At 43.9% G+C, this 25,040-nt stretch overlaps 1 protein-coding gene across 8 annotated transcripts in view; it reads left to right on the top strand.

Annotated features, from left to right (window-relative positions):
• Nucleotides 1-25,040, top strand: part of CACNA1C (calcium voltage-gated channel subunit alpha1 C) — a 587,470-nt gene that overhangs the window by 378,928 nt on the left and 183,502 nt on the right. For all 8 annotated transcript variants that reach the window (XM_023756704.1, XM_023756709.1, XM_023756710.1 and 5 more), the window contains exon 6: nucleotides 23,610-23,768. In XM_023756704.1, coding sequence (XP_023612472.1) covers nucleotides 23,610-23,768 — 159 coding nt within the window. The remainder of the gene's footprint in view (nucleotides 1-23,609; nucleotides 23,769-25,040) is intronic.

Genomic DNA, 25,040 nt, shown 5'->3' with positions numbered 1-25,040 from the left:
TGACCCACTGTGATCACTAGGCTTTTGGAGTACTGTTGTTTCTTAGTTGTGCCCTTGCTTCACTTGTTTTTCCTTCTCGGGCATTCGAGGAAATCATGACTGCGATCCTGGTTTTGTGCACAGTAAGGCTGCATGGTTTAGGGGATGATTTCACTGTAATATAGAAATCAGTTGACTCTTTCAATGAAATTCTATGTAACTGCAAGATCTGTCCCTTTTGTTTCATCGAGACTCTTCCGCATAAAGGAAATCAGCTCCGCTGCCTGTGCAGCACCACTCGTGCACACGCAGTGCTGTAAGCGCAGGTGGCACCAAAGGACAAGCCATATGGAACAATAAACACTACACAATGAACATGAACAATAAATATGGAAGGTTGTGAATAAATATTTGCCTTGTGTATACAAGGAGTGCCTTTGCTTGTGGAGCAATAAGCAAGGGGTCATTCCTCCTTTCATATAATCCCATCTGCCCTCCAGAGAAGGACTCTCAGGAGTGGGCTGAATAAAGGGGGCAGGCAGAGGGAGGTGAGGAAGGGTCTTTTGGTTTTGTGAGGTCTCTGACAAAACGCACAGCAGCCCAGACTGGATCCAGCGCTGAAGAGGATTGAAGGATCAGTTACCTTTATGCAGAACCAGCACCAGCCTTGGCAAACACCATCCGTTCACCAGGAACACTTATCGGGCATGTTCTGTGGGCCAAGCATGAGGCAAGGCACTGGGGCTCAGAGATTAATAGGATACCATCCCCATCTGTCCAGGTACTAGAATGCTTTGGATTTTTCATGGGATACGTGCTTTCCTATGACATGAATTTGTTTAAGGTTAGCTCCTTCTCAGTTAAAACTGTTATTTCTGGAAGCACACACAATAGAAAACAGCTTGTTATTATACAAGGGTTTGCTTCCTGATTGAAAAGTGAGAAGGAGCAGTGAGGACTGTGTGTGGAGAGGGGTCAAACTCTTTTTTTTCTGTTTTCCTTGCTTAGATTAGGACTGTTTCCTGACAACAAATCAGCACCGATCAATTGACAAGTAGCTGATGAGTGGATACCAATAGAAGGCACCAGGAGAGACTTAAGACAGTTGTGAGCATGAGCTCTTGAATCAGACTGCCTGACTTCTGCCACTGACTTACTCTGTGACCTTGGAGAAGTTACTCAGCCTCTCTGTGCCTTAGCTTCCTCATCTTAAATGGGAATAATAATAGAACTTATTTCATATGTTGTTAGAAGAACTAAATGAGTGCAATGGCAGTGTTAGCTAATTAGTTACTAGCCCCCCGGGGGAGTGGGGTGCAGGGGCCCTCAAACATTGCCTAGCATATGGTGAGCACTCAGTTCAATGGTGGCTGTTACATCCCCTTACATTATACATGTAAAATAGAATTATATGACAAGATCACTATCAAGACCAAACATCCTATATAATAAAAGGCTAATATGTAAATCGACCAAACAGCAGAACGACTGGTTGCTACAATGCGAACTGACCACCAGGGGGCAGATGCTCAACACAGAAGCTCCCCCTTGTTGGTCAGTGTGCTCCCACAGGGGGAGCGCTGCTCAGCCAGAAGCCGGGCTCATGGCTGGCAAGCACAGAGGTGGTGGCAGGAGCCTCTCCCGTCTCCACAGCAGCGCTAAGGATGTCCGACTGACATCCTCTGAGGGCTCCCGGACTGCGAGAGGGCACAGGTCGGGCTGAGGGACCCCCCCACCAAGTGCACAAATTTCATGCACTGGACCTCTAGTAAAGAATAATCAAGAAGTAAATATCAACCTGAGACAAGAAAAATACCAGAGTGGCATGTGCATGATTATTTGACTTGCATAGAAAATGAAATGGATTCACAGGGCAAGTTTCCCAGGGACTGTTGCAGTCCAGAAAAGCTTATGAAGGAGTCAGTATTTGAGATGAGCCTTGAGGCTTATGTAGAAGAGGTAGGGATGGAAGTGGAAGGGCATTTGAGGTGAAGACCTCCTTTGTGTCACCAATACAGGCCAGCCCAGGCCTGCACATAAGGCTATGCATGAACCAAGACAATGGAGGAGGAAGAAGTGAGAACCAGATGAGAAAAGTCAGCAGGGAACAGACTGGTGAGTCCAGAATTCCAAGCCAATAGGCAATTTTCTAAACAGCTACCGATGTTCCCTCTTCATTAGAAACATTTAAAAGACTGCACTGCAGAGAAATAGCTAAATGTCTCAGAAATCCCCTGAGTGTCAGAATGGATAGTGGATCTTGAATTCCAGGGAGATTCATTAATCCACCCTGGATACAGTGAGCTGGTAGCAAAGCTAATTCAGAGCCAGACCAGAGCAGCCCACGCTCTCCCACCCTGCACTCCTCCCCGTGGGCTGGGCGGGGCCGGACACCCTGCTCACGGAGCACTCTGCTAGCTCCAAGGCTGCAGGACACCTGTCACTCTCTTTATTGTTCATGAGGGAGTGGATCCTCCTGCTGCAAAAGGGAAAAACTCGCCCAAGTACCCCGGTGACCCACTCTCGTCCTGCATGCAGGCTTTCCTCCAGAATGGGTTCTCCCTCCCGGGTCTAGTAACTGTGAGACTGGCCACACTGATTAGCTAACACTGCCATTGGGGGCATATTAGAGCTGCTAAAAGCAACTTTTCTGAGTGTTTTCACGCTTGGATAGTTCAAAAGTAGTCATGCCATCCTGCCCAAAATTTGCTCTTCAGTGAGTTGGGCCACCATGGATTTGCAGTCACCATTACTGCTGCCAGGACAGTGTCCTGTGGCCCAGGGGGAAGCCTGCACCGCTGGGAGGGCTTGAGCACCAGAGGTGGTCCCCAGAAACAGTTCGTCAGATTTGAGGTGTGTGTTGGAGGGGGGGCAGTCTGCCTAGAGCTGATACTCAGAAATCAAGTAACTCAACCGCCCGAAATGGACACACTTTGGAAACTGAGTCCCAGAGAGGATCCACACTGCTTCCTTCCTCACCCCTGCTTTTTCCATGGCCTGTGTCATCATCCTCTCAGGCCAGCCTTCATTCCTGGTTAGTGTGACCTAACGCCCTGAAGCGTCCACATGCTGCAGGTGGCACAGTGCCTGTAAGTGAAGGGGGCAGAAGACTCCGACCCCAGCCCTACTTTTTCTCACAACCAGCTCGGTGGCCTTGGGCAGGTTCTCTCTTGGGACCTCTGTTCCGCATCTATGACTTGAAGGGCCAGGACTGGCTGGCTCCGCGTGTCTTCCTTCCCCACATCCTCCTCTCCACAGCAGCTAATACCCCTTGCCTTTGGCAGGCCTTCTTGCCTCTCCACCCTCTGCTCTTTACCTCCTTTCATTTCCTTGAATCTGGCCTTCTTTTCCCCTACGCTTCCTATTTTGCTTCCTGTGCCTTTTCATCCCTAAAAAGGTCTTAAATGTCAGGGGACCTGAGACCAATATGAGGGGACACTTATAAGACTACTTGCAAGGACAGGGACATGAGCAGAGGGCCACCCTCACTCTACTTCTCAGAGGGCCACAGGCTGCCTACTCCCACTGTGCACCCCATCCAGAAATCCTTTCTGCCGCATCTTCTAGGCCCACTTCTCTACCACTTCTTTCACTGACACAGGAAGTAATAAAACCTTGTTCCCTACATTCATCTCATGGTGCTGTTCCTGAAGTAGAATGTCTGATATCTGGTCCAACCAAGTTCCCTGTCTACAGACAGGAGCACTGCAGCCCAGCCAGTTAGATAGCTTTCTCAAGGTCACACAGGTGGCAGGCAGGCAGGGCTCAATTCCTGCACCATCTGTGGAAGACTGATGGCAGTCACAAAGGGACCCTCTGGTTTTGTAGTCTTTGGAGGTTGCAGTGCTCCCTTGTACACATTGGTTTACACGGCAGAGGGAAGCAAGCCCGGGGAGTGTCAGTGTTCCCTCCCACCTTCCCGCCCTAGGCAGCCCTGGGGCAGAGGTGAAGAGCATGACCTCTTAACTCTCTAAACAGGTTGCTGGCTGGTTTTACTGTGAAGAGTCTGAAGTTAGACCCCTGTTGTGGGCATGCCTTGCCTATCAGACACAGAACAGAATTTAGAACAGGGCCCCACACTCCCTGCCCCAGTCTCCCAATGCCTTTCATATTCCCTGCACCTAATGGTGCTCGCCCTCTCCCACTTCACCCAGCGGGATTCCTCATCTTCCACTGCAGCCCTCTCTCCACTGATTCGCCACCTATCATCCCCCCCCCTTTTCCAGGTGCCTCCGAAGGGGCCCTAGACTGGATTTCAGGGGCACAGGTATAGTCCCAGCTCTGCTGGCAACCTTTTTGTCCTCTGCTTTGTGCTTTGCTGAGGTTTATCTACAAAATGAGATTAATAATGGGTATTGTATACACAGGAAAAAGATTTCACCTGTGAAGTGTCATGAGCTTCTATCCTCCACTTGAAGAGAGATATTATGGATTGTGATGAGACACAGCATGAGGTAGTGAGAAAAAAAGACACCCAAATGCAGCAAAGCAAGTTAATGTAAACAATGGGCATATTTCAGAAGTTCCAGTTTCTGCCGTCATGGAGTTCTACCGAGAAGTTATTGACTAACAATAACAGAATGTGACTAACCTCGTAAAGTCTCTATTACGTGGTACTCTACAGCAGCTTACTATATGATGATAACAAAGAATGCATCCAATCACACCGTAACTTCTCAAATTTACCAAAGTGCACAGACATTCCCCCAGCAATGAAAAGGTCCCGTTTTGATTTGAGAATGAAATGTGGTGGTGATAAATGTTAGGGTTATCACCAATTAAAAGCCATATTCAGTGTCAGTGCCAGGCTTTCAGACCTTTATTGGTTGATTAATCAGCCCCACAGTACAGGAAGATAGAGACATTACCCCTAATTTATAGATGAGCACATGCAGTCGCCAGTGCTTCTAGATGAGAGTAATGCAGATGGGCTAACGGGGTAATCCAAATGGGCTCAGACTCTTCCAGCCGGTTTACCCCCTGCAGCATCCCCACCCCTGTTGTTGGGAGGAGGACATAACTCTCTCAGCAGGATGCCCACCTGGCTTTGAAGGGTGAGGGCAGTTGATATAGTTCCAGTGTTGGTTCCTTTATGTTTTGAGGGCTCATGAGCCTTTTTGCCACAGGATCTGAAGAGAAATGGTATTACTGCCGCCTGAGGGACTTGGATGACGGCGGAGGCACTCCAGGCTTGCCAGTGAGGAGCCAGGGCTCTAAGTCTGGCCTGCAGTGTGACCTTCCCTTTTGACCTCTGGCCTTCAGTTTCCTCATCTGGGAAATGAAAGGGTTAAATTGTATTCGCCCTAAAATTCTTCCCAGCAGTGTCATTCTGTGCTCCAATAACAGAGAATAGCAGTGAGCTGAGAATTTCTTAAGTCACTAATTCTATATGTAGTCAAGGCTAGGGTGTGACCTTGGACAGATGCCTTCACTCTTGCAGAACCTCAATACACTAGCAGTCAGTCCAGAGGTGGGAGAATATGTCACACAGTAAGTCAGTAATATTTACTAAGCACTGACTATGCACCTGGGCCCTTGGAGAGAGAGCTTCTTCAACTCAGGAAGCTCCATGATGGATTCTCCCTCATGCCCCGCCCTGCCCTAGAGACCCTCCAACATGAAAAAACAGCCAGCAGCAAGGTCACTATAATTTAATTTAAAATAATGGTAATGATAAAGGCCACTTAGGCTTACCAGTGATCCATGCTTTATAAATGTTGGAGAGAGAAACGAGGGGAGAGGAAGTGAAGATAGAGTGAGGTCAGCGGCCCATGAAGTGATCGATACACAGAACATGAGCCTCATGCACCTATTATTCTTGATTCATTCCCTCTCACTGATCCATGGCAACTAGTGGTTGAGGACATCGGTAGCGGAGTCCTACTAGCTAGTTTCCAATTCCAAAGCCAATTATTAGCTATGGGCCTTGGTTTTCTGACCTTAAATCAAAGTGAAAATTGCAATTACCTCATGGAGTTGTTGTGAGGATGAAATAAGTACGTGCTTGTGAAGCATCTAGAATTGTGCTCAGCACTTAGAAGCATCAGCACATGTAAGATGTCAGTATTCCTATGGGTACAACTTCCTTTCTACCTGCCCCAGGCTCCAAGTTAAACTGATTTGAGGAAGAGGGACATTTACACTTGATTTTTTTAAAAAATTAACCTTATTGAAGTATAATTCATATTCAACTAAGTGTTCAAATTTTACTTGTATAGTTGGATTTTTAATAACCTTACAGCAGTGTAATTTCATTTACCCAGCCCCCTCCTGTGTGGTGGTTATACATCTTTCACTTACGCATGTATTATAAACCCCACCCCACAGTGTTAATATTTTTTGCCTTAAACAGTCAGTTATCTTTAAATTATGAAAAAAAATAAAGCAGTGTTTTATATTTACTCACTCAGGCACCATTTCTGGTGCTCTCCATTCCTTTCTGTAGATCCAGGTTGCCTTCTGGTATCATCGCCCCTCACCCTGAAGCACATCCCCTAGCGTTTCTATAACACAGGTCTGACGAATTATCTCAACTTTCATTTCTCTGAAAATGTTTTTATCCCATCCTCTTTTTGAAGTAGATTTTTACTCTTTATTGGAGTGACATTGGTTAACATTATCTACATTTCAAGCGTACAATTCTATAATACATCATGTGTGTTGTGAGCTTACCACTCAAAGTCTAGTCTCTTTTCATCACCATACATTTGACCCTTCTTCATCCTCCCCACACCTCCTCTCCCTCTGGTAACCACCATTCTATTGTCTGTGTCTGTGAGTTTGTTCATTTGTTTTATATTCCACATATAAGTGAAATCATGTGGTTCTTGTCCTTTTCCATCTGACTTATTGCACTTAGCATGGTCCTCTAAGATCCATCCATGTTGTTGCAAATGGGAGTATTTCACCCTTTCTTATGACTGAGTAGTATTCCATTATATATATATATACTAGAGGCCCGGTGCTCGAAATTCATTCATGGCGGGGGCAGGCGTGGTCCCTCAGTCCAGCCTGCACCCTCTCGCAATCCAGGACCCCCTCGGGGGATCCCACAGGGGTTGGGCCTAAACCGGCAGTTGGATATCCCTCTTGCAATCCAGGACCGCTGGCTCCTAACCACTCACCTTCCTGCCTGCCTGATAGCCCCTAACCACTCTGCTTGCCTGCCTGATCACCCCAAACAACTCACCTGCCTGCCTGATCGCCCCTAACCACCTCTGCCTTAGTCCCCACACCCAGGACCTGAGCTTCCCTCCCTCTGGCCGGCCACAGACATCCAGGCCAGCTTCGCCCGGGCCGCCACCTGGGAACCTGGGCGGCTTTGCCTGTGCAGGCACTTGGGACCCCGGGTGGCTTTGCCTGGGCCCCAGCTTTGTCAGGAAGGACAACTGAATGATGTACAGAAGATGTCCAGTCTATCCGGTCTAATTAGCATATTACCCTTCTATCAGTATAGACTAGAGGCCCAGTGCAAGGATTTGTGCACCGGTAGGGTCCCTGGGCCTGGCCTGTGCCCTCTCACAACCCAGGACCCCTCAGGGAATGTCAGAGGCCCAGTGCATGGATTTGGCCCAATCCCCATGACCAGGCCAAGGGACCCCACTGGTGCACGAATCCATGCACCGGGCCTCTAGTATGCTTATAAGATCTTTGGTTAATCTCTTCCCACCCTTCCCCTTCCCCCCGATCACTCTGAGATTCATCAGTCTGTTCCATGTTTCCATGCCTGTGCATTGAGCGTCTGCCCCCTGGTGGTCAGTGCACATATAGCTACCTGTTGAATGGTCAAATAGTCAAACAGTCACTTAGGCTTTTATATATATAGATGTATATCACATCTTCTTTATTCAGTCATCCATCAAAGGAAACTTAGGTTGTTTTCATGTCTTGGCTACTGTGTATAATCCTGCAATGAACATAGGGTTACATATATCCTTACGAATAAGTGTTTTCAAAATTTTCAGGTAGATACCTAGACGGGGGATTGATGGGTCATGTGGTAGTTCTAGTCTTAATTTTTTGAGGAACCTCCATACTTTTTTCCATAGTGACTATACCAATTTTCATCCCCCCCAGTAGTGCATGAGGGTTTCTTTTTCTCCTCTCTAACACTTACTTACTGTCTTCTTGATAATAGACATTTTAACAGATGTGAGGTGGTATCTCATTATAGTTTTGATTTGATTTTTCCTTGTAGCTAGTAAAGTTGAGCATCTTTTCATATATCTGGTGACCATTTGTATGTCCTCTTGGGAAAAGTGTCTGTTCAGGTCCTCTGACATTTTTAAATAGGATTACTTATTTGTTTTGTTGTTGAGTTGTATGAGTTTATTATATATTTTTTATATTAGACCCTTATTAGAGGTGTTGTTTGAAAATATCTCCACACATTTGGTTGGTTGCCTTTTTGTTTTGTTGATTTGTTTGTTTGTTTTTCTGTGCAGAAACTTTTTAGTTTGATATAGTCCCATTCATTTATTTTTGCTTTTACTTCCCCTTGCCTTTGGGATGAAGGTCATAAAATTCTCTTAAAGACCAAGATTCATAAATTTAGTAGCTTTTTTCTTCTGTGTTTAGGTTTTTGATCCATTTTGATTTAATTTTGTGTATGGTGTCAAATAGCAATCTAGTTTCATTCTTTTGAATGTGGTTTTCCAATTTTCCCAACACCATTTATTGAAGAGGCTTTCTTTTCTCCATTGTATGTTTTTGACTTTTTTATAAAAAATTAGTGGTCCATATACATGAGGGTTTATTTCTGGGTTGTTAATTCTGTTTCATTGGTCTGTGTGTCTGTTTTTCTACCAATACCATGCTGTTTTGATTATAATAGCTTTGTAATATAATTTGAGGTCAGGGAGTGTGATACCTCCAGCTTTGTTCTTTTTTTCTCAGGAAATTTTGATGACTTTTTGTTCTACTTTTAAAAATGCCTATGGGATTTTTTATGGTGATTGCATGAAATCTGTGTATTGCTTTTGGTAATATGACCATATAGGTGAATCTTGTGTTGTTATTATAATCCACTTAGTCACTCCTTGTCTTTTGATTGGAGAATTTAGTCTATTGATATTCTTTAAATTATTGATGGATATGTACTTGCTGCCATTTAAAAACATGTTTTTTGGTTGTTTTGTAGTTCCTCTCTTTCTTCTTTTGCTTTCTTCCCTTGTTCTTTGATTACTTTCCTTAGTATTATGCTTAGAGTCCTCTCATTATCTTTTATGTATCTATTATAGATTTTTGCTTTGTGTGATTACCACGAGGCTCACATATAACAGTGTATATATGTCTGTTTTAAGTTGATAGCATCTTAACTTTGAAGGCATTCTAAAACTCTAAATTTTTGCTCCCCATTTTATGTTTTAGATGTCACATTTTACTTTTTTTTATTTTGTGTACCCTTTAACTGATTATTATAGTTACAGTTATATTTACTCCTTTTTTTTAGCCTTCATATTAGATTTATAAGTAATTAATCCACTTATGGAAATAATAGAATAGTTTTAAATAATAATATAAGAATAAACTGTGTTTATGTACTCACAACTGTAAACCTATTTTTGCCATACCCTATGTATACATATATATATTTATCTTTAGCAGTTACGTTTATTTATTTATTTATTTTTACTAATTAATGTCCTTTATTTATAGCTGAAAGAAGTTTTGTTAACATTTCTTATAAGGTTGGTTTATTATTTTTTAAAATATATTTTTATTGACTTCAGAAAGGAAGGGAGAGGGAGAGATAGAAACATCAATGATGAGAGAGAATCATGGATCGGCTGCCTCCCACATGCCCCCTACTGGAGATCAAGCCCACAACCCTGGGCATGTTCCCTGTGTGAGAATCGAATCGAACTCTGACCTCCTGGTTCATAGTTTGATGCTCAACCACTGAGCCACACCCCTGGGCAGCTTTTGCTTTTTTGTAACTCTTTTTTCTTCAGTTTTGAATAACTGCTGGGTAGAGTATTCTTGGTTGATATTTTTTCTTTTAGCTCTTTGAATATATCATGCTACTCCCTTCTAGCTTGCCAAGTTTCTGCTGAAAAATCTCCTGGGAGTCTCATGTGGGTTTGAAAAATCTCCTGATGGTCACATGGGAGTTCCCTGTATGTAACAAGTTGATTGTATCATGCTGATTTTAAGATTCTCTTTTTGTATTTAACTTTTGACATTTTAATTATAATGTGTCTTGGTGTGGATATTTTGGGGTTCATCTTATGTGGAACTCTCAGGGCTTCCTGAATCTGGATGTCTGTTTCCTTTTTCAGGTTAAGAAAGTTTTCAGTTATTATTACTTTAAATACATTTTCCCACCTTTTCTCTCTCTCTCCTTCTGGGACCCATATAATTAAAATGTTATTATTCTTGATGTTGCCCCATAGCTCCCTTAATTTATCTCTGCTTTTAAAAATTATTTTTTTCTTTCTACTGTACTATTTGAATGAGGTGCACTGCTCTGGCTTCTACATCAATGATCCTTTCTTCTGCTTTATCGAGTCTGCTGTCAAACTTTCTAGTGTAAATTTCAGTTCAGTTCTTCAGCTCTGTTACTTCTGTTTGTTACTGCCTTATATTTTCTGTCTCTTTGTTAAAAATATCACTGTGTTCATCCATCCTTATCCCAAATTCAAGGAGCATTTTTATGACCATCACTTTAAAATTTTTATCAGATAAATTACTTATTCTGATTCAGTAAGGGTTTTTATTTTTCTGAGTTTTTATCTTGTTCTTTCATTTGGAACATATTCCCCTGCTTCCTTATTTGACATGACTCTCTTGTGTGTGTTTTCTATGTATTAGGCAAAAAACTACCTCTCCTCCCAGTCTTGAAGGAGTATCATTGTGTAGGAGATCATTTTTATCTTTCAACCTAGCCCTAGCTTTGGTTGTTTCTCAAACTTTTGTGATTGCTTAAGCAGCCTAATTTGTTCTAAATAGGTCCCAGTTGTTGAGGGTCTACCAAGATCTTTCAGTATTCCAAAGGAAGCAATCTTAGGCAGCACCTAGTTTCCGGCAGATTGAAAGACAGACCCCCAGGCATTAGCTTTTAAAATATGCAAATATATACAGTCTTGTGGAAACAGTGGTAAGACCTGCTGGACTCCAGACCAGACAATCTGGAGGTGTTCCCTGGGCAGCTTGAGACTGGTGTATAAGCGCCTTTTGAGGAGGTACCAGATGGCTGTAGTGAGCCAAGGGAGACCACAAATATGGCACCCACCAGCCTATGTTTCCTGAGAGCATATCCATGGCCTCTAAATGCATAACAAACATGAAGTCTGCTGCTCAGGCTGGAGCTCCAGGACAAATAAATAGCCTTTCTCACAGAAAGACTGGGGGTGGGTTTTAGTCTGCTGCCTGTGTAGTGCTCTGGGGGAAGCGGAGAGGGAGGCCGGTTGCTAGCCTGCCGAGAACTGCCTTTCTGATTGTTATAGTGCTAACCCAGAATGCAAACCCCCCTGGCCACCAGTGCCAGGCAATCAAGGAGCATTCCCTTTGTTGAGCCTTACCCCACACAGCTTATAGGAACAGGTGGGCAGCAAATCAGAGCTTTCTGTTAACTTGACTAACACCATTCACTCTGCTCTGATGATTCCCTGGAACCTGCCCCACACAGCTCCCAGGCTGGTGTGAACCTCTTCCAGCAGCTTTTCTACACAGCTTGTCTCGGCTCACATCGAACACTTTCCGAAAACCTCTTAAAGATTCACAAACTCCAAACAAGAGCATCTGGCCCCAGCATGCCCTGTACCTCTTACTAAGCAGTCCCAAGCCTGACACTAGGAGCAGCCAGCCTCTCCCAGGCCTCCAAGCCCAGAACAGGTGGCAGCCTTCTACAGATCACTTTGTAGCTCCTATCAGGTGGTCCTGGCTGGGCACAGGCAGTGGCTGACGTTGGCCTGCACCAGAGTCCCTCCCAAGAGGCCCCAGGACAAACACCTGGTGACTGGCTTCAGACCACACCAGAGTACCACCCAACCAGCTCCACAAACAACAAATCCAAATGGTGGACTTAACAGGCACCAGAGTTCTGCTAAAGAGAATCCAGCTTCATGGAGCCAGACCCTGCACAATAGCTTGTCTGCTGTAGTCACTCACGCCCATTTCTAATAGCCAGTCAGCCTGAGGGGGAAATTCCTCCCACTGACTTGACAACAGCAATCAAGGCTCAACTATAACAAGAAAGCACATACAGCCCACACAAGGGACATCCGTAGAACACCCAACTCAGACAACCAGGGAGACTGCACCACTGGGTCCCACAGGAACCAGAAGATATGGAAAAGAGCCATATATAAAATTTGGAAGTTAAGAATACAATAATAATTTTTTAAATGCAGTGAATGGATTTAAAAAAAGACTTGGCACAGCTGAAAATAGAATTATTGACCTGTATAGAGGTGGGGGGGGGGTGGGGGGGTATTGAGAATCAAGCATAGAGAATCAAAAGAATGGGAAATACAAAAAAGAAGTAAAAGATTGGGAAATAAATGGTGAAATTTATGAAATGTTCTCTAAATCTATTGATAGATTCATGAATTTTTATTAATGTGGTGAATTACACTTTATCCTGTTATTTAAGTGTAATATATGGTTTATGCATCTGTATATATCCTATCTCACACATCTTTTATCAAAGTTTTTTAAAAGAAGGAAAGGTTCTGGTCTAGGCATCTATATCATTGCAGGTACCAAAAGAAGTCTGCTTTCTATTCTGCCATTAGCTGAAAGATGCAGTTTATCACCAGTAGGGAAGGGGCACGCAGGGTGCCAAATCATGATCTAATCACTTCCAGTGAATTCATGTTGTCATGGGAGATACACTGTTGAGAAGAATCGTGAAGCCCTTTATGGGAGCAGAAGGAGAGAGGCCATGATTAATAGAAGTATCTGCCATGCACAGGGTCAGAAAGTCATGGAATGTATTTGCCATTTTTGCCTGGATAGTGGCTAAGATTGGAGGATTTAAAATAAGGTTCTCTTAACTTTTAACTCCAGCTCCAGCATTTACAAGGTGTGTAATCTTGGACAAGTTATCTGTCTTACCTAAGTCTCAGTTCATTTCTTTATTAAAATAGTCAACTAATTAAGTTAAATGATATATGTAAAGCATATCCTGAGTCCTTAAGAAAGGTAGCTGGTATTATCATTATTGTTGTTTGCTTTGGATCATCTTATCTCCATTTTGCCATATTTATTTTTTTCTAATATCAAGATGTCTCTTATTTTTTCTCATCACAACCCCTATTGCTAATACCAAAAAAAGTAATAATTCCATGTGAAGGTTGATATTTTAATTACTCTCATAGTTTTTAATTTATTAGGCAACAGAGTATACACCATTTCTTTCCTGGGACAACAACCTCCTTTAATGTTCATCAAACCACTTGTGGGATGCAGAAATTTATTAACATGGAAAGGTTCAATTAAGCATAAATGGAAACCTCTAATGAATAAGGACATTTTAATAAGAACATGATTTTTAAAAAAACACACACACCTTAAGACAGCAGGAACACAATCAGGCAAGAATTCTTCTCCCCTTCATGGAGAGACTTCCAGTAAGAAAATGTTTCAGGCACCTTTGACCCTCAATGTGACAAACTTTTAACCCAAGAGAGACCTACCTGCTTTGTAGTTATAGATCTATTTTCTTTTGAAAGTCATTAAGCCTATGAATCTATTAAAAGTGTATGTTGCTCCATTATTCAAATGAAGATACAAATCATGATCCATGAATTTCTTCTTAATTCCAATTTCTAGCCAGTCCCCATTGGTTCCTGTATATCAGAAGTAAGCATAAGTCAATAGTCACAATCTGATGATGGTGATGATGATGATCACAACAACGATGATAATGATGGTAGTCACAACCACACATGCTGATAAGAGAATTCATTTGTAGATTCCAGTCAGGTATGACTTTGGAAGATGAGGACCCAGAGTTGGCTAGTGAGTTAGACATTTATCTGATCACCCTCCCAAATTGGGGACTTCTTGCTCATAAAACTCAGAAGCCCTACAAATAGGGTAATTCCTCCTAGTTTAATGGAATGGTGATGGTGGCATATAGAAAGCCAATGATACTTTGCCAACTACTGTAAGTTCATTGTTCTGTCTGCCCTACATTGTTCCATTTGCCCCACCATATCCACTCTCCACCCTTCTCCACTATGCTCTCTGGCCAAAGGGGCTAACCATATAGACTACATTAAAAAGCTACCTTGCACTCTGGCTTCCAGTTGGTTTCATTCAATGGGGAGCAGAGCAGAAGCTCAGCAGGAGAGAGGAAAGTGAAAATCAGGGTTTTTTTGTCCTGAGATCCTTCCCAGGTCATCTTGGGCTGGAATCATCACAGCTTCTCTCAAAATGGTTCCCTCAATAGATTGCTCTCCTTCCCATGTGTTTCTACTATCCTGATATTTGGAACTTGGTTTTATTCTTTTTACAAATTAATTTGAGTACCTACTATGTGCAGATCATGTAGAAGGGGTTTCTGAGCAGGGCAATTTTAGGATGAATAATGGGCTAATGGTGCAGAATGGGTTGAGTGGCAGGAACCAGAAGCAGGAAGCCCAGTCTACCAATCCAGACAGGAGACAGTAAGGACAGCAGTGGCTGCAGTGGGAAGAGCAGATATGACAGATGCTATTGGTGAAGAATTGCTGGCATTTGCTGAAGAAGTTAACAAAGGTGACTGCCAAGCTTTGAGCTTTCTGGGGACCAGGGAAATGCCATGAGTTCAGGTTTAGATGTATTGAGTATAAGGAGATGGTAGGATATCCCAGTAGAAATATCTAGTAGTTTATGGAGATGCATGGCTTGAACTCAAAAGAGAAGGCAAAGAAAATGTATAGCAAATTTGGATTCACTTATAATGGTGACTATTGAACCTTTAGGAAAGAGTGAAGTGAATGAATTTCCTGAGAAAGGGAGAGTTTAGAGAGACACAAAAGGATAAAAGATTAACTGTGAGTAAATGGCAGAAAGAAGCTTACCCCCAACATACACAGCGCACATGTCCATCCCACTGGCACTTTGTCTGTCTTACTCTCCCAGGTTAGGGCAGTCTCTCCTTCCTTTATGCTTTCACAGTTCTTTGGACAAATTCTTAGGAAGATTATCACCTCCTTCTGCAATTAGCTATTTACACGTCTGCCTCTCCATGTAGCTGAAAGCTCCTCATGGGCAGGGACTTCATCTCTTTTGTCTTTGTAATATTCCTCAGATTAAAAGAGGTCGAGAAGGGAGGGCGGAGAAGGAGGCAAAGAACTAATTATGGAGTTGAGCGAACTAAAATTGTACACTGTCATGGAGACAAGGGGAGTTTAATAATCGATGGCCATGCGAAGGCATGGATTGGCCAGTCGGAGGCCATAGGAGCATTTGGGGATGCAGGCTTGGTAAGAGTGGTAATGATGCAGGCCCACTGCCCAGAGGGGAAAGGGATGCCGAGCAGCTCCTACCATCAGTCACAGTCACAGAGCCCCTTCCACAACTCTGTTGTAGCTGGGAAGAGAGACCTAGCATACATGTCTCCTGCTCTCCAGTGGCGCAGTGTAGGCCAGCCGTGGGCAAACTACGGCCCGCGGGCCGGATCCGGCCCGTTTGAAATGAATAAAATTAAAAATAAAAAAAGACCGTACCCTTTTATGTAATGATGTTTACTTTGAATTTATATTAGTTCACACAAACACTCCATCCATGCTTTTGTTCTGGCCCTCCGGTCCAGTTTAAGAACCCATTGTGGCCCTCGAGTCAAAAAGTTTGCCCACCCCTGGTGTAGGCTAATGTCCCTGTCTTGCCCTCTGCAATAATCAAGTGTTTTTTTTAAAAAGTAAAAATAAAATAAAAAAAATTAGTGTATTACCCTGTAGGACCCTCATACTAGTTAGAGCGAGGCATTTTCTGTAGCCAGCATTGGGTTCACCTACTTTACCAGTTCACACATTACTGACAAGAGTGATGTGACAAGGACCACCAGCTGTGAAAAGCCAGTAACTGCTTAAGAGTGCCTGGGGCCTCAGGCGGCCAGCTGAGATTGTGGCCTCCCAGCATGACTGCAGAGCTCTGGGCCTTGCTTCCCAAAGTTTGGTCAGTGGAACGGCAGCTTTGGTATCATCTGGGGCCTGGTCAGAAATGCAGAACTCGGGTCCCACCCCAGAGGGACCAAATCAAAGTGCATTTTAACAGAATCCCAGGTAACCCATCTGCATTGTCACTGCTTTAGTTTCCACTGATAGTGTCACCACACTTCTAATAATGGCATTTACTGTGGGCCAGATATTTTTCTGAGCACTTGACATGAATTAACTTGCTTAATCCTCACATCAACTTTATAAGGTAGGTACTATCATCATCCTCACTTTAAGATGAGGTCAAATAGCTTGTCCAAGGTCACATGGCCGAGAAGTGGTAGAACCAGGATTCAACCCAGTCATTTGGCTCTAGGGGCCCCTGTGCTTTAACCACTGTACTGCCCTGCCCTTCCTCCCCCACCTCCCATGGCAACTGTCTGGGGACTTCTTAGGTGCTCAGTAAGCTCCCAAGTGGGGATGCAAAGCTGTCTGTGGTGCTGGAGAAAGGAAACCTTAGCACTTTGAGGAAGAGCTTTCTACCATCTGGGTACATCTTCTCCCTTTAGGGCAGGGGAGCTCCTCTGAAGGCACCTGACAAAGGAAAGAGTCATTCTAGGTTTCCCTCGTAGGAGAGGTTGGTGTTTCATATGCAGTTTCTTACAGTCAGCATCCAGGTTCAAGGTGAAGGAGGTCTGGGGGCAGAATGGACATGGTAAAGACAATGCTCTTTACTTGAGCGCCTGTTTTAATGGGAATACATTCCTTTTTGAGAGCATCCAAGTCCCAGGAGGGGATGGTAAAGAAGCCTAGAGTTGGCTCACCATGTACTGCCATTTTGTTTGAATTTGGTTAATATTGAAGACATAACTCACTTTGGTGAGGCCAGCCTCTCAGTTAATCATCATTCAGCTCATCAGACCTCTGGATTAAGCAGTGTGTTTTCCTGGCCGCCATTCTGTGAGGAGAGGACAGCTAACTTAAATCAAGAAGTTATCTAAACTGCTGGCCTAGTGAGGGCAGTCCTGAATCCTCCCCAGTCCTGGACGAGATGTGTCTTCCTAACCACGGCCCTGAGTCAGCACCAAAACCAATAGTAATTTCATCGGAAAAACTGACTGCTTTAGGAATGGGGTCTGTCCCATTTCAGAAGACTTTTTTCCAGGTTTGAGATTGGCGGAACAACTCTTTAAATCTAGGCTTGCTGTTTGGCAGCATTTTAGGTGGTGCCACACTCTCGAGTTGGATTGAGTCCGCTGAGAGCTTGGTGATAAAGGGACCCTGATGCCAGCAGAACAGTAGAGGGCTGTTGGCCCAGTTCTCTGCCTCCCTCCACTCCCTCGGTGGCATAGGGGATTATTTTCTCCATATCACAAAGGAGGCTGTTAGGAGAGCCCTTCTCATGTGCTTCCTGAATTGTTTTCTCTAAAAGTCAATGTGATTTCTGCTTCCTCAGACTTCAGACAGAAGTGGTAAACTAGTTTCCCAAATCTCCTTTCAGTTGTTTAAAGAAGCAGAAAAACAACAAGGGGAAAGCCCGAGGCCAACAGACAGAGGCTGTGGGTCTCCCATGAGTCTCCAAAATCACCCAGCCAGGCAACCTTCTTTTGGAACTTTCAGAGGCCTCTGCCTAGACCCATGTTCCTGCCCACTCACTTGGCCAGGTCCTCTTCATCTTCATTGTTCAGCTTCACCTCAAGCCTCCCTTCCTGGGGAAGCCTCCTCTACTCTCCATGCTAAAGGAGGACCCTTATGATACCCTTCTGTTCCATGAAAGATCTTAGCAGAATTTGTAATCCTCTGTCAGTTTTGTGATTATTTGATTAATGTCTGGCTTCCATTACAAACTCTATGAGGGCGAGGCCTGAGGGCCTTTTATTCACCACTGTATCCCCTATTCCTAACACAGCAGGCCCATAGAACACAGCTCAGTAAATATCCTTTGAAGGAGTGAAAATTAAGGAATTGAGTTAGGTGATTCCAAAGTCCTCTTCCTCTTCTGACAAACTTTGAGTCCATCTATGAGAAGCTTGTATTCACCACCACCCAAACTTCTCTTTTCCTAGTTCAGTGATTCTCAGTATTGTTGCCTTATGGATTCTGTGATCAGACTTCCTTGATCATTTTTATTGCTTTCCTAATGCTTGTCTGGAGCCATGGAGTCTGAATAGTTAGGAACATGAAATGTACATTCCTAACCACCAACAAAAAGTTATGTCAATATAGAATCCAAACAGCGAATCAAGCTAACATTAGCAAATATCTCCAATTTGAGGTCTTCAATTACTTCTCCCCTTTTCCCTCTCATTTTATACCAGAATGGCTTAAAACTTGAGTTCAAAAGAGGGAACTATGAAGGCAAAGTTTGCATGAAGAGAACAGAGTGCTTGGTCAGACAACACTTCTGCACGCTACCTTTCAGTGCCAGTAGATTTTCATTCTCCTCATTTCTCAGGCTCTTACACAGTAATTTTTGGACTCCTTTCTGATATTTCCCCTGGGGCTCAGAACAGAACAATCCACCAGCAAAAGCAGGGCTTGGTGGGATGCTCTGTAATAAAACAAAAGAATGTAATGTGTCCTCGACCATGCATCCAGTGGTGGACTGTCTGTAACAGGTGTGGAAGCACCAACTTCACTCAATCTGGGCATTTTCATGGTAATCTCAACACTATCTTACAGAAAAATGCCAGGTTTTGCTTTCCATAATTTGTGGCTTCTCTTGATATTTTAAGGAAGAACAGAATGATTTTATATATGCAGATCCTTGAAGCCTTTCCTAACCTGGAATTTTCAAGTTGGAATATATTTAACCAGAAGGAATACATTACAGCACTCTAAGAGAGAGAAAAGTAAAGTTACACGTGTTAGCTAAACTCCATCTTTGTCCTTTTCCTAATCCCAGCATTTAATGGTGCTGTTTCCCACAGCCCCGTCTCCCTGGAAGGTTGGGCAGGCAGGCATGTAGGTAGTTTTTTCATCCATAGAAGAGGTCACCTAACATGAGATTGGGTTTATAGATTATTCGTTAATCTCTGTGGAACTGTATTTTCCAGTATACTTTTCACATCAAATATTCTATCCATAAGTGTTCATATTATTTGTCAGATCGTATATCCTGATTTCTGGTGAGGAAAGAGAGTCATCATAAATGTAAGCCTTATGATCTTGTGTTCAGAGGGCATCTTATAACAGCGGCTTTACCAGGCTTATCAAGGGCTCAGTTACTTCCACCAGTATGATCGGACACCCTGAAGAAGGGCCTAGCAATTGGTTATCAGCCGTAAGCATGATCTATCTGAGGAGAACACTTGGGTGGAGAAATGTTGCTATGTTTTCCAAATTTGAACTTGAGCTGGAGGAGCTGTTTGTGGGACAGTGGTGAGCCAATTCCAAGAAGAAGCTATTAAGCATCCAGGCCTTGAGAGCCAAATTCTCATGATGGACTGGAGAGGAGTCCTGGCGCCATGCCTTCCACACCAGCCTGGCTGGTTGTGAAGAAAACAGCAGAAATTAGAAGCCTTTCTTGGAACTAGCCTTGGAAACATCTAGGCTCTCCTGGAAGCAGGGACTAGGCTCCCACACCTTGTTGGCAGATGCTGTAAGCATGTGTTACTGCTCTATAGACATAGATCATGGAGGCCGAGAACCAGTGTCTTGGGGCATGAGGAGGCATTTAGCAGTGGTGAAGCCCATAGGCTCTGAAGCCAGGCCACCTGGCACTAAACTCCATGCCACCAGCCACCAGCTATTAACTATGGACAGGCCATTGAACCTCTCTAGGACTCACTTTTCTCAACTGTAGAGTGTGATTAATAATAGTACCTACTTCATAGAGTTGTTGCCAGGAGGAAATGGAATAATTTAAGTAGAGTGTTGAGAGCTGCACGTGGCCCATGGTAAGTATTCAGAACATGTTAGTGAGGGTATAGGGGGTTTTAGTGTGCCAGGGAAATCCTTTACCCAATGGCTGAATCCCTACCAATGCATCTCCTCCAAGAGCTTATTGAGTCAAGGTTTGAATGCCTCTGAGGATGGGATGCCTACTACCTCTTAAAGCATCCCACACCACCTTCACATAGGTCTGTTTCTTGAACATATTTGTGTTGAATCTAAATCCATTCTGAATCCTTCCTTGTTGGTCCTAGCTCCATCACTATGGTCATACAGAATTTATCTAACACAGTTTATATCATGTAAAAATTATTGACATCACTCTCCCTACCTACGCTTTTTCCCATTCCATGAGTCTTATCTTTTCCTGACCTTTGAATGTCATGGTTTCAGATTCCTTTGTCATTTCTGTCTTCTGAAAGCAGCCTGTCCTTACAAATGTGATTTACTCCGTGTGCATTGAGTCACTACTGTGCACTGATACAAATATTAGATGAGGCTCCAGGGGCTCTTAGTTAGGCTGGGAATAGCATTCTAGGCAGGGGGAACAACATATGCTGAGATAGGGAGGCATGAAGCCACAGAAGTTCAGACAGTTTGGTATATTATTGGAATTACTGTATAAACTAGAATCAAATGTGGTCAAACTGTGGCATGAGGCAGGTGAATTTCACCTGTAGGTGGTGGGAGTCATTGGAAGACTTCAGCAGGGGAGGAACATGTTCCAATTTGTGCTTTAGTAGACCATTCTAACTGTGGCATGAAGATTGGGCAAAACTGAATGTAGGGAGATTGTTAACCGAATGATGAACACCAAGGGGATGGAGAGGAGGAAAACGAGTCATGGGCCAGAATGTCCAAAAATTATACCAAATGGCTAACAGTGGTTATGTCTGGGCGGTGGGATATGGGTGATTTCTTTCTCCTTTTTGTTTCCCTGAGTTTTCCAATTCCTCTATAATAAGTATTTTCCATTTTTTTCTATATATAGCACATGTTATTTATGTAGTAGAAATAATTTAGTCTAAAATACTTCAGAATCAAACTGGCAGGACTTGATCACTGATGGAAGGAGGAGTCTGAGGGATCAGTCTCCTGATCTGGATACTCAGGTGGGCAGGGTGGCCACCAACCAAGCCCAAACAGGGGCTCTTAGGAATTCTGTGGCATCTCTGTGACTTCCTTTTGGCCTCTTCGCATCCCACTCAGTAGTCTCTGCCTGGGTCCGTGGCACCTGAAACTTCCCGGCCATGCATAGCCCTGCCTGTCTGGCAGACTCATTGCAGCCAAGCCCACCAGAGCTCCATGTCACTCCTTCGGTAGACACTTACCGAGCTGCCGTGTGCTCAGCACCAAGCTAGACTTAGTCATAAAATGGTCAAAGAATGGACAGTGCCGTCTTCACAAAACTCAACCCAATATGAGAGACAGACAAAAATGTTAAAAAATTGTTTAATGAGCATATGATTCCAAATTGAGACTAGTGCTCCAAAGGAAGGAAATATTTCCAAGAGGACATGTAAGAAAGGAAACTTCTTTGGTCTGGGAGATTGGGGAAGGATCCCTGGGAAGAGAGTCGCTTGGGCTGAGAGCCAAAGGGTTAAGTAGGAGGAAATATTGGAAAAGCGGTCCAGCTGAGGGAACAAACAGCATTTGTGGCCACTCGGTAGTGGGAGGAAGTATGGCTTGTTTGAGTCTAAAAGAAAAGTTGTCTAACCAGGAGTCCTAAGAGCGAGTGGCAGGAGATGGAAGTGGGGGGAGAGGTGTGCCGGTTGACCCTCTGGGGCCTTATAGGGCATGAGAAGGATTTCAGAATTTATTCTAAGAGAAGACCCTCTGACTGTGGCACAGAATAGAGTTTCCTATCCTGTGTCTCCTACCATTTTCTTGCCATCTGAGACCGTGGCACTGGAGGCCTGATAACAAAGGCCCCTCCTTGCAGCAGACATCCCTGAAAGTTGCTTTGCAGTTCAGTTTTCAACTTTCTTATGACTTCGCATACTTTATCACTAATGTGTGTACAACGTGCTAAGTAATGGAATCATTGGGATCTGAAACATCTCGTTCTAATGGGAGGCTGCAAATTAATTCCCAGGTGAAATGATTCCACCTTTTCTCTTCCTTTATTTATTTTTTCTCTCCCAGCTTGGCTGTAGCTGTGGAGAATTCCCTTAGTTAGGCTTGTGAAGACCTCCACCAGATCACAAAGTGCCAGTGACCCGCTGCGGTCTGGGGAGCGGGAGACCCAGGCTTTGTTCACCCAGGGAGGAGGGCGGTGGGTAAATACAGAGGGAAGTTCCAAATACTTAGAAAAGTGGGGCGATGTCCAATGTCCATGGTGAGTGGGGAAGTCAGACAGCGACACTGGGGTGTGATTCAGAGGTGGGGGTCCTATCATACCTGTGTGAGAGGCGGCCCACAGAAGATTTCTGCACAGCTGGCCTAGATGTAAGGCAGGCGAGCCTGCCCTTCCCCCACATCTCTCCTAGGATGGGGAGACTTGGTGCGCTCATGTTGGCAGAAGCTTTCCTAGGACTAATCTGGGGTGACTTGCCAGGTGACCACCTCTTGGGCATTTGCAAATGAAAACTTGCCACATCCCCTTTAAACAAGGAGCATTCTTGGTGTGTTATTTGTGCTTGTGCTTATAAGTAAGGGGGTCCTTCTCCCCTTAAGTCAACAGTACAAACCTATAGCCCTTGGGGTGCACTGACAAGACCCATGTGCTAAATAGTTTTCCATTTACTCTTCTTTTCCCTTGAAGGGATCTGGGTACCTTAGTTTTTTTATTGTGGAGATAGATAGATAGATAGATAGATAGATAGATAGATAGATATAAATTTACCATTTAACCATTTTTAAGTGTACAGTTCAGTGACACTAAGTCCATTAACATTGTGCAGCCACCACCATCATCCATCCCTAGAACTTTTTTCATTTTCTCAAATGGAAATCCAATACCCATTAAACACAGACTTTCAATGGGGTTTTTGAATGAAAGGCTATAATGTTCTTCAGACTTGGGTCCTGAGGGAAGGTGGCCTCGTGAGAAATCTGTAGGAAGAGAAGTCCACCCATGTAATCCAGAGAAGGTGCCCTCAAAGCTACTTCCTCAGCCCTCTCACGGAGGTCTCACCGCCCAGAGGTATCCCAGGGTGTGAATCAGTTTCAGCAAAGGAAGCCCCACCCCCTTGATGCCCTACTACCAGGCCAATCTGTTTTAGAGCATATGGGTCAGCCATAGTCTCTTGAGCGATCACCATGTCCTTGCATGGCTGCCTCTAGTCAAAGTGAGGCTCCCTGTAGGGAGTCGCTGCTCCAGGAGAAGAAGAGGGTAGGTTGTCTCTAAGATGGGGTGTTAGGAAACTGCATAATTCTGGGTGAAACAACATGTTCTTCCCCTTGGATGGATAGCCCTGCTAGTCCTTTCATTTGGATTTAGCTCCAGAGAGATTTGGAGTCAGGCCAGCCCGGGTGTCATTGCTCTGTCACTCAGTTTCTTCATCTAAAAAAGGGGGCTCATAGTGCAAGGAGTATGCTAAGAAGGTGGCATGAGATCATGTCAGTATGGCATCCAAGACAGCACATGATTCAATAATGGAAGCTGGTGTTCTCACTATTGTCACTGTCTATGATTTGTCATTGTAGGTCTCCAGGTGGTTCTGAATTCCATCATCAAGGCCATGGTTCCCCTGCTGCACATCGCCCTGCTAGTGCTGTTTGTCATCATTATCTATGCTATCATTGGCCTGGAACTCTTCATGGGGAAAATGCATAAGACCTGCTACAACCAGGAGGGCATAGCAGGTAAGGGAAGATGCTGACTGGCCAGCTGTCAAGAAGCTTTACTGTGTTTGTCTCTACTTTTCATTCAGCCAGGGACACTGCCTCCACCTGACCAGCAGTGCCCAGGAAGGCCTCCATTCCAGGGCTCATTTCCAAACCATGGTTAAGGGAGAGGCAGAGATTGGTTGTCTTTTTCTCTTGATAATTTTTGTTTTTACTAAAATAGATCTCGGTTACAAATAGCTAAATGCAAGCTTTGTGCAGCACTACTCAACACTGTTTAAATGAGCTGTGCGATTTGAGAAACATCTCTTAGCCAACCTTGAATATTTTATTTTATTTTTTTAATATATTTTATTGATTTTTTACAGAGAGGAAGGGAGAGGGATAGAGAGTTAGAAACATCGATGAGAGAGAAACATCGATCAGCTGCCTCTTGCACGCCCCCTACTGGGGATGTGCCCGCAACCAAAGTACATGCCCTTGACCGGAATCGAACCTGGGACCCTGAGCCAAACCGGTTAGGGCTTGAATATTTTAATTTAAGAATCAGAATTAACCTAAGGATGTAGATCTATGCTCTGTCGGTTCTTCAGTGTTGCTGGCCATCAAAAGTCCTTTCAGGAAGGTGGCATTGCCTGTCACCAGCAGGTTGGGTGTTCGGGCTGATCCTGGCTCCTCTGCTTCTCCATTCCTAGGCAGAACCCCGGCCCTGTCTCATGTTGGGAGGAGGTCGGCCAGTGGTGAAACCTCTTTTCCTCCAGGAGAAGGTTTCGCTCTACCTCATGACTTCTTAGTCCTTTCCTTTTTGAGAACTTCGCTCTTGTGTTCCTTCCATAAATCAATCTATTTAACAAGCAATGCTGGCTCATTAAGCATTTCCTTGAGTAGATCTAGAGTTTCGGCCTGAGGAGTATGCTACAACTACTGTCTTAAGTTACTAAAATCTCAACTTGACATTAAAAAAAAACATTCAAACAGAAATTGACAAGGCTTTTTAACAGACATATAAGGTAGTTCAACATAAGAACTTGTTGAAAAATACCCCCAAGGGGTTAGTAGTGTTAAACTTTCATGATTTGTTATTTTTCCATAACAACATCATTCATCTTAGTTTTTGGCATCTTGATAAGGAAAGGGGAACATGTCTGAAGCATTAAAGGATTGTGCACGTCTCTCAATCTACTGCCCCTCATTTCTATCAGCCCAGAATTAATCCCGTGTGACCCCTCTTGCTTTGGGGGCTGACCTACAACAGGGAGTAAAATGGATTATTCATATTCAGAAACCGAA

The sequence above is a fragment of the Myotis lucifugus genome, unplaced genomic scaffold (genome assembly GCF_000147115.1).
Source record: "Myotis lucifugus unplaced genomic scaffold, Myoluc2.0 scaffold_98, whole genome shotgun sequence".
Classification (NCBI taxonomy): Eukaryota; Metazoa; Chordata; class Mammalia; order Chiroptera; family Vespertilionidae; genus Myotis; species Myotis lucifugus.
This window is presented reverse-complemented; position numbering and strand designations above follow the sequence as displayed.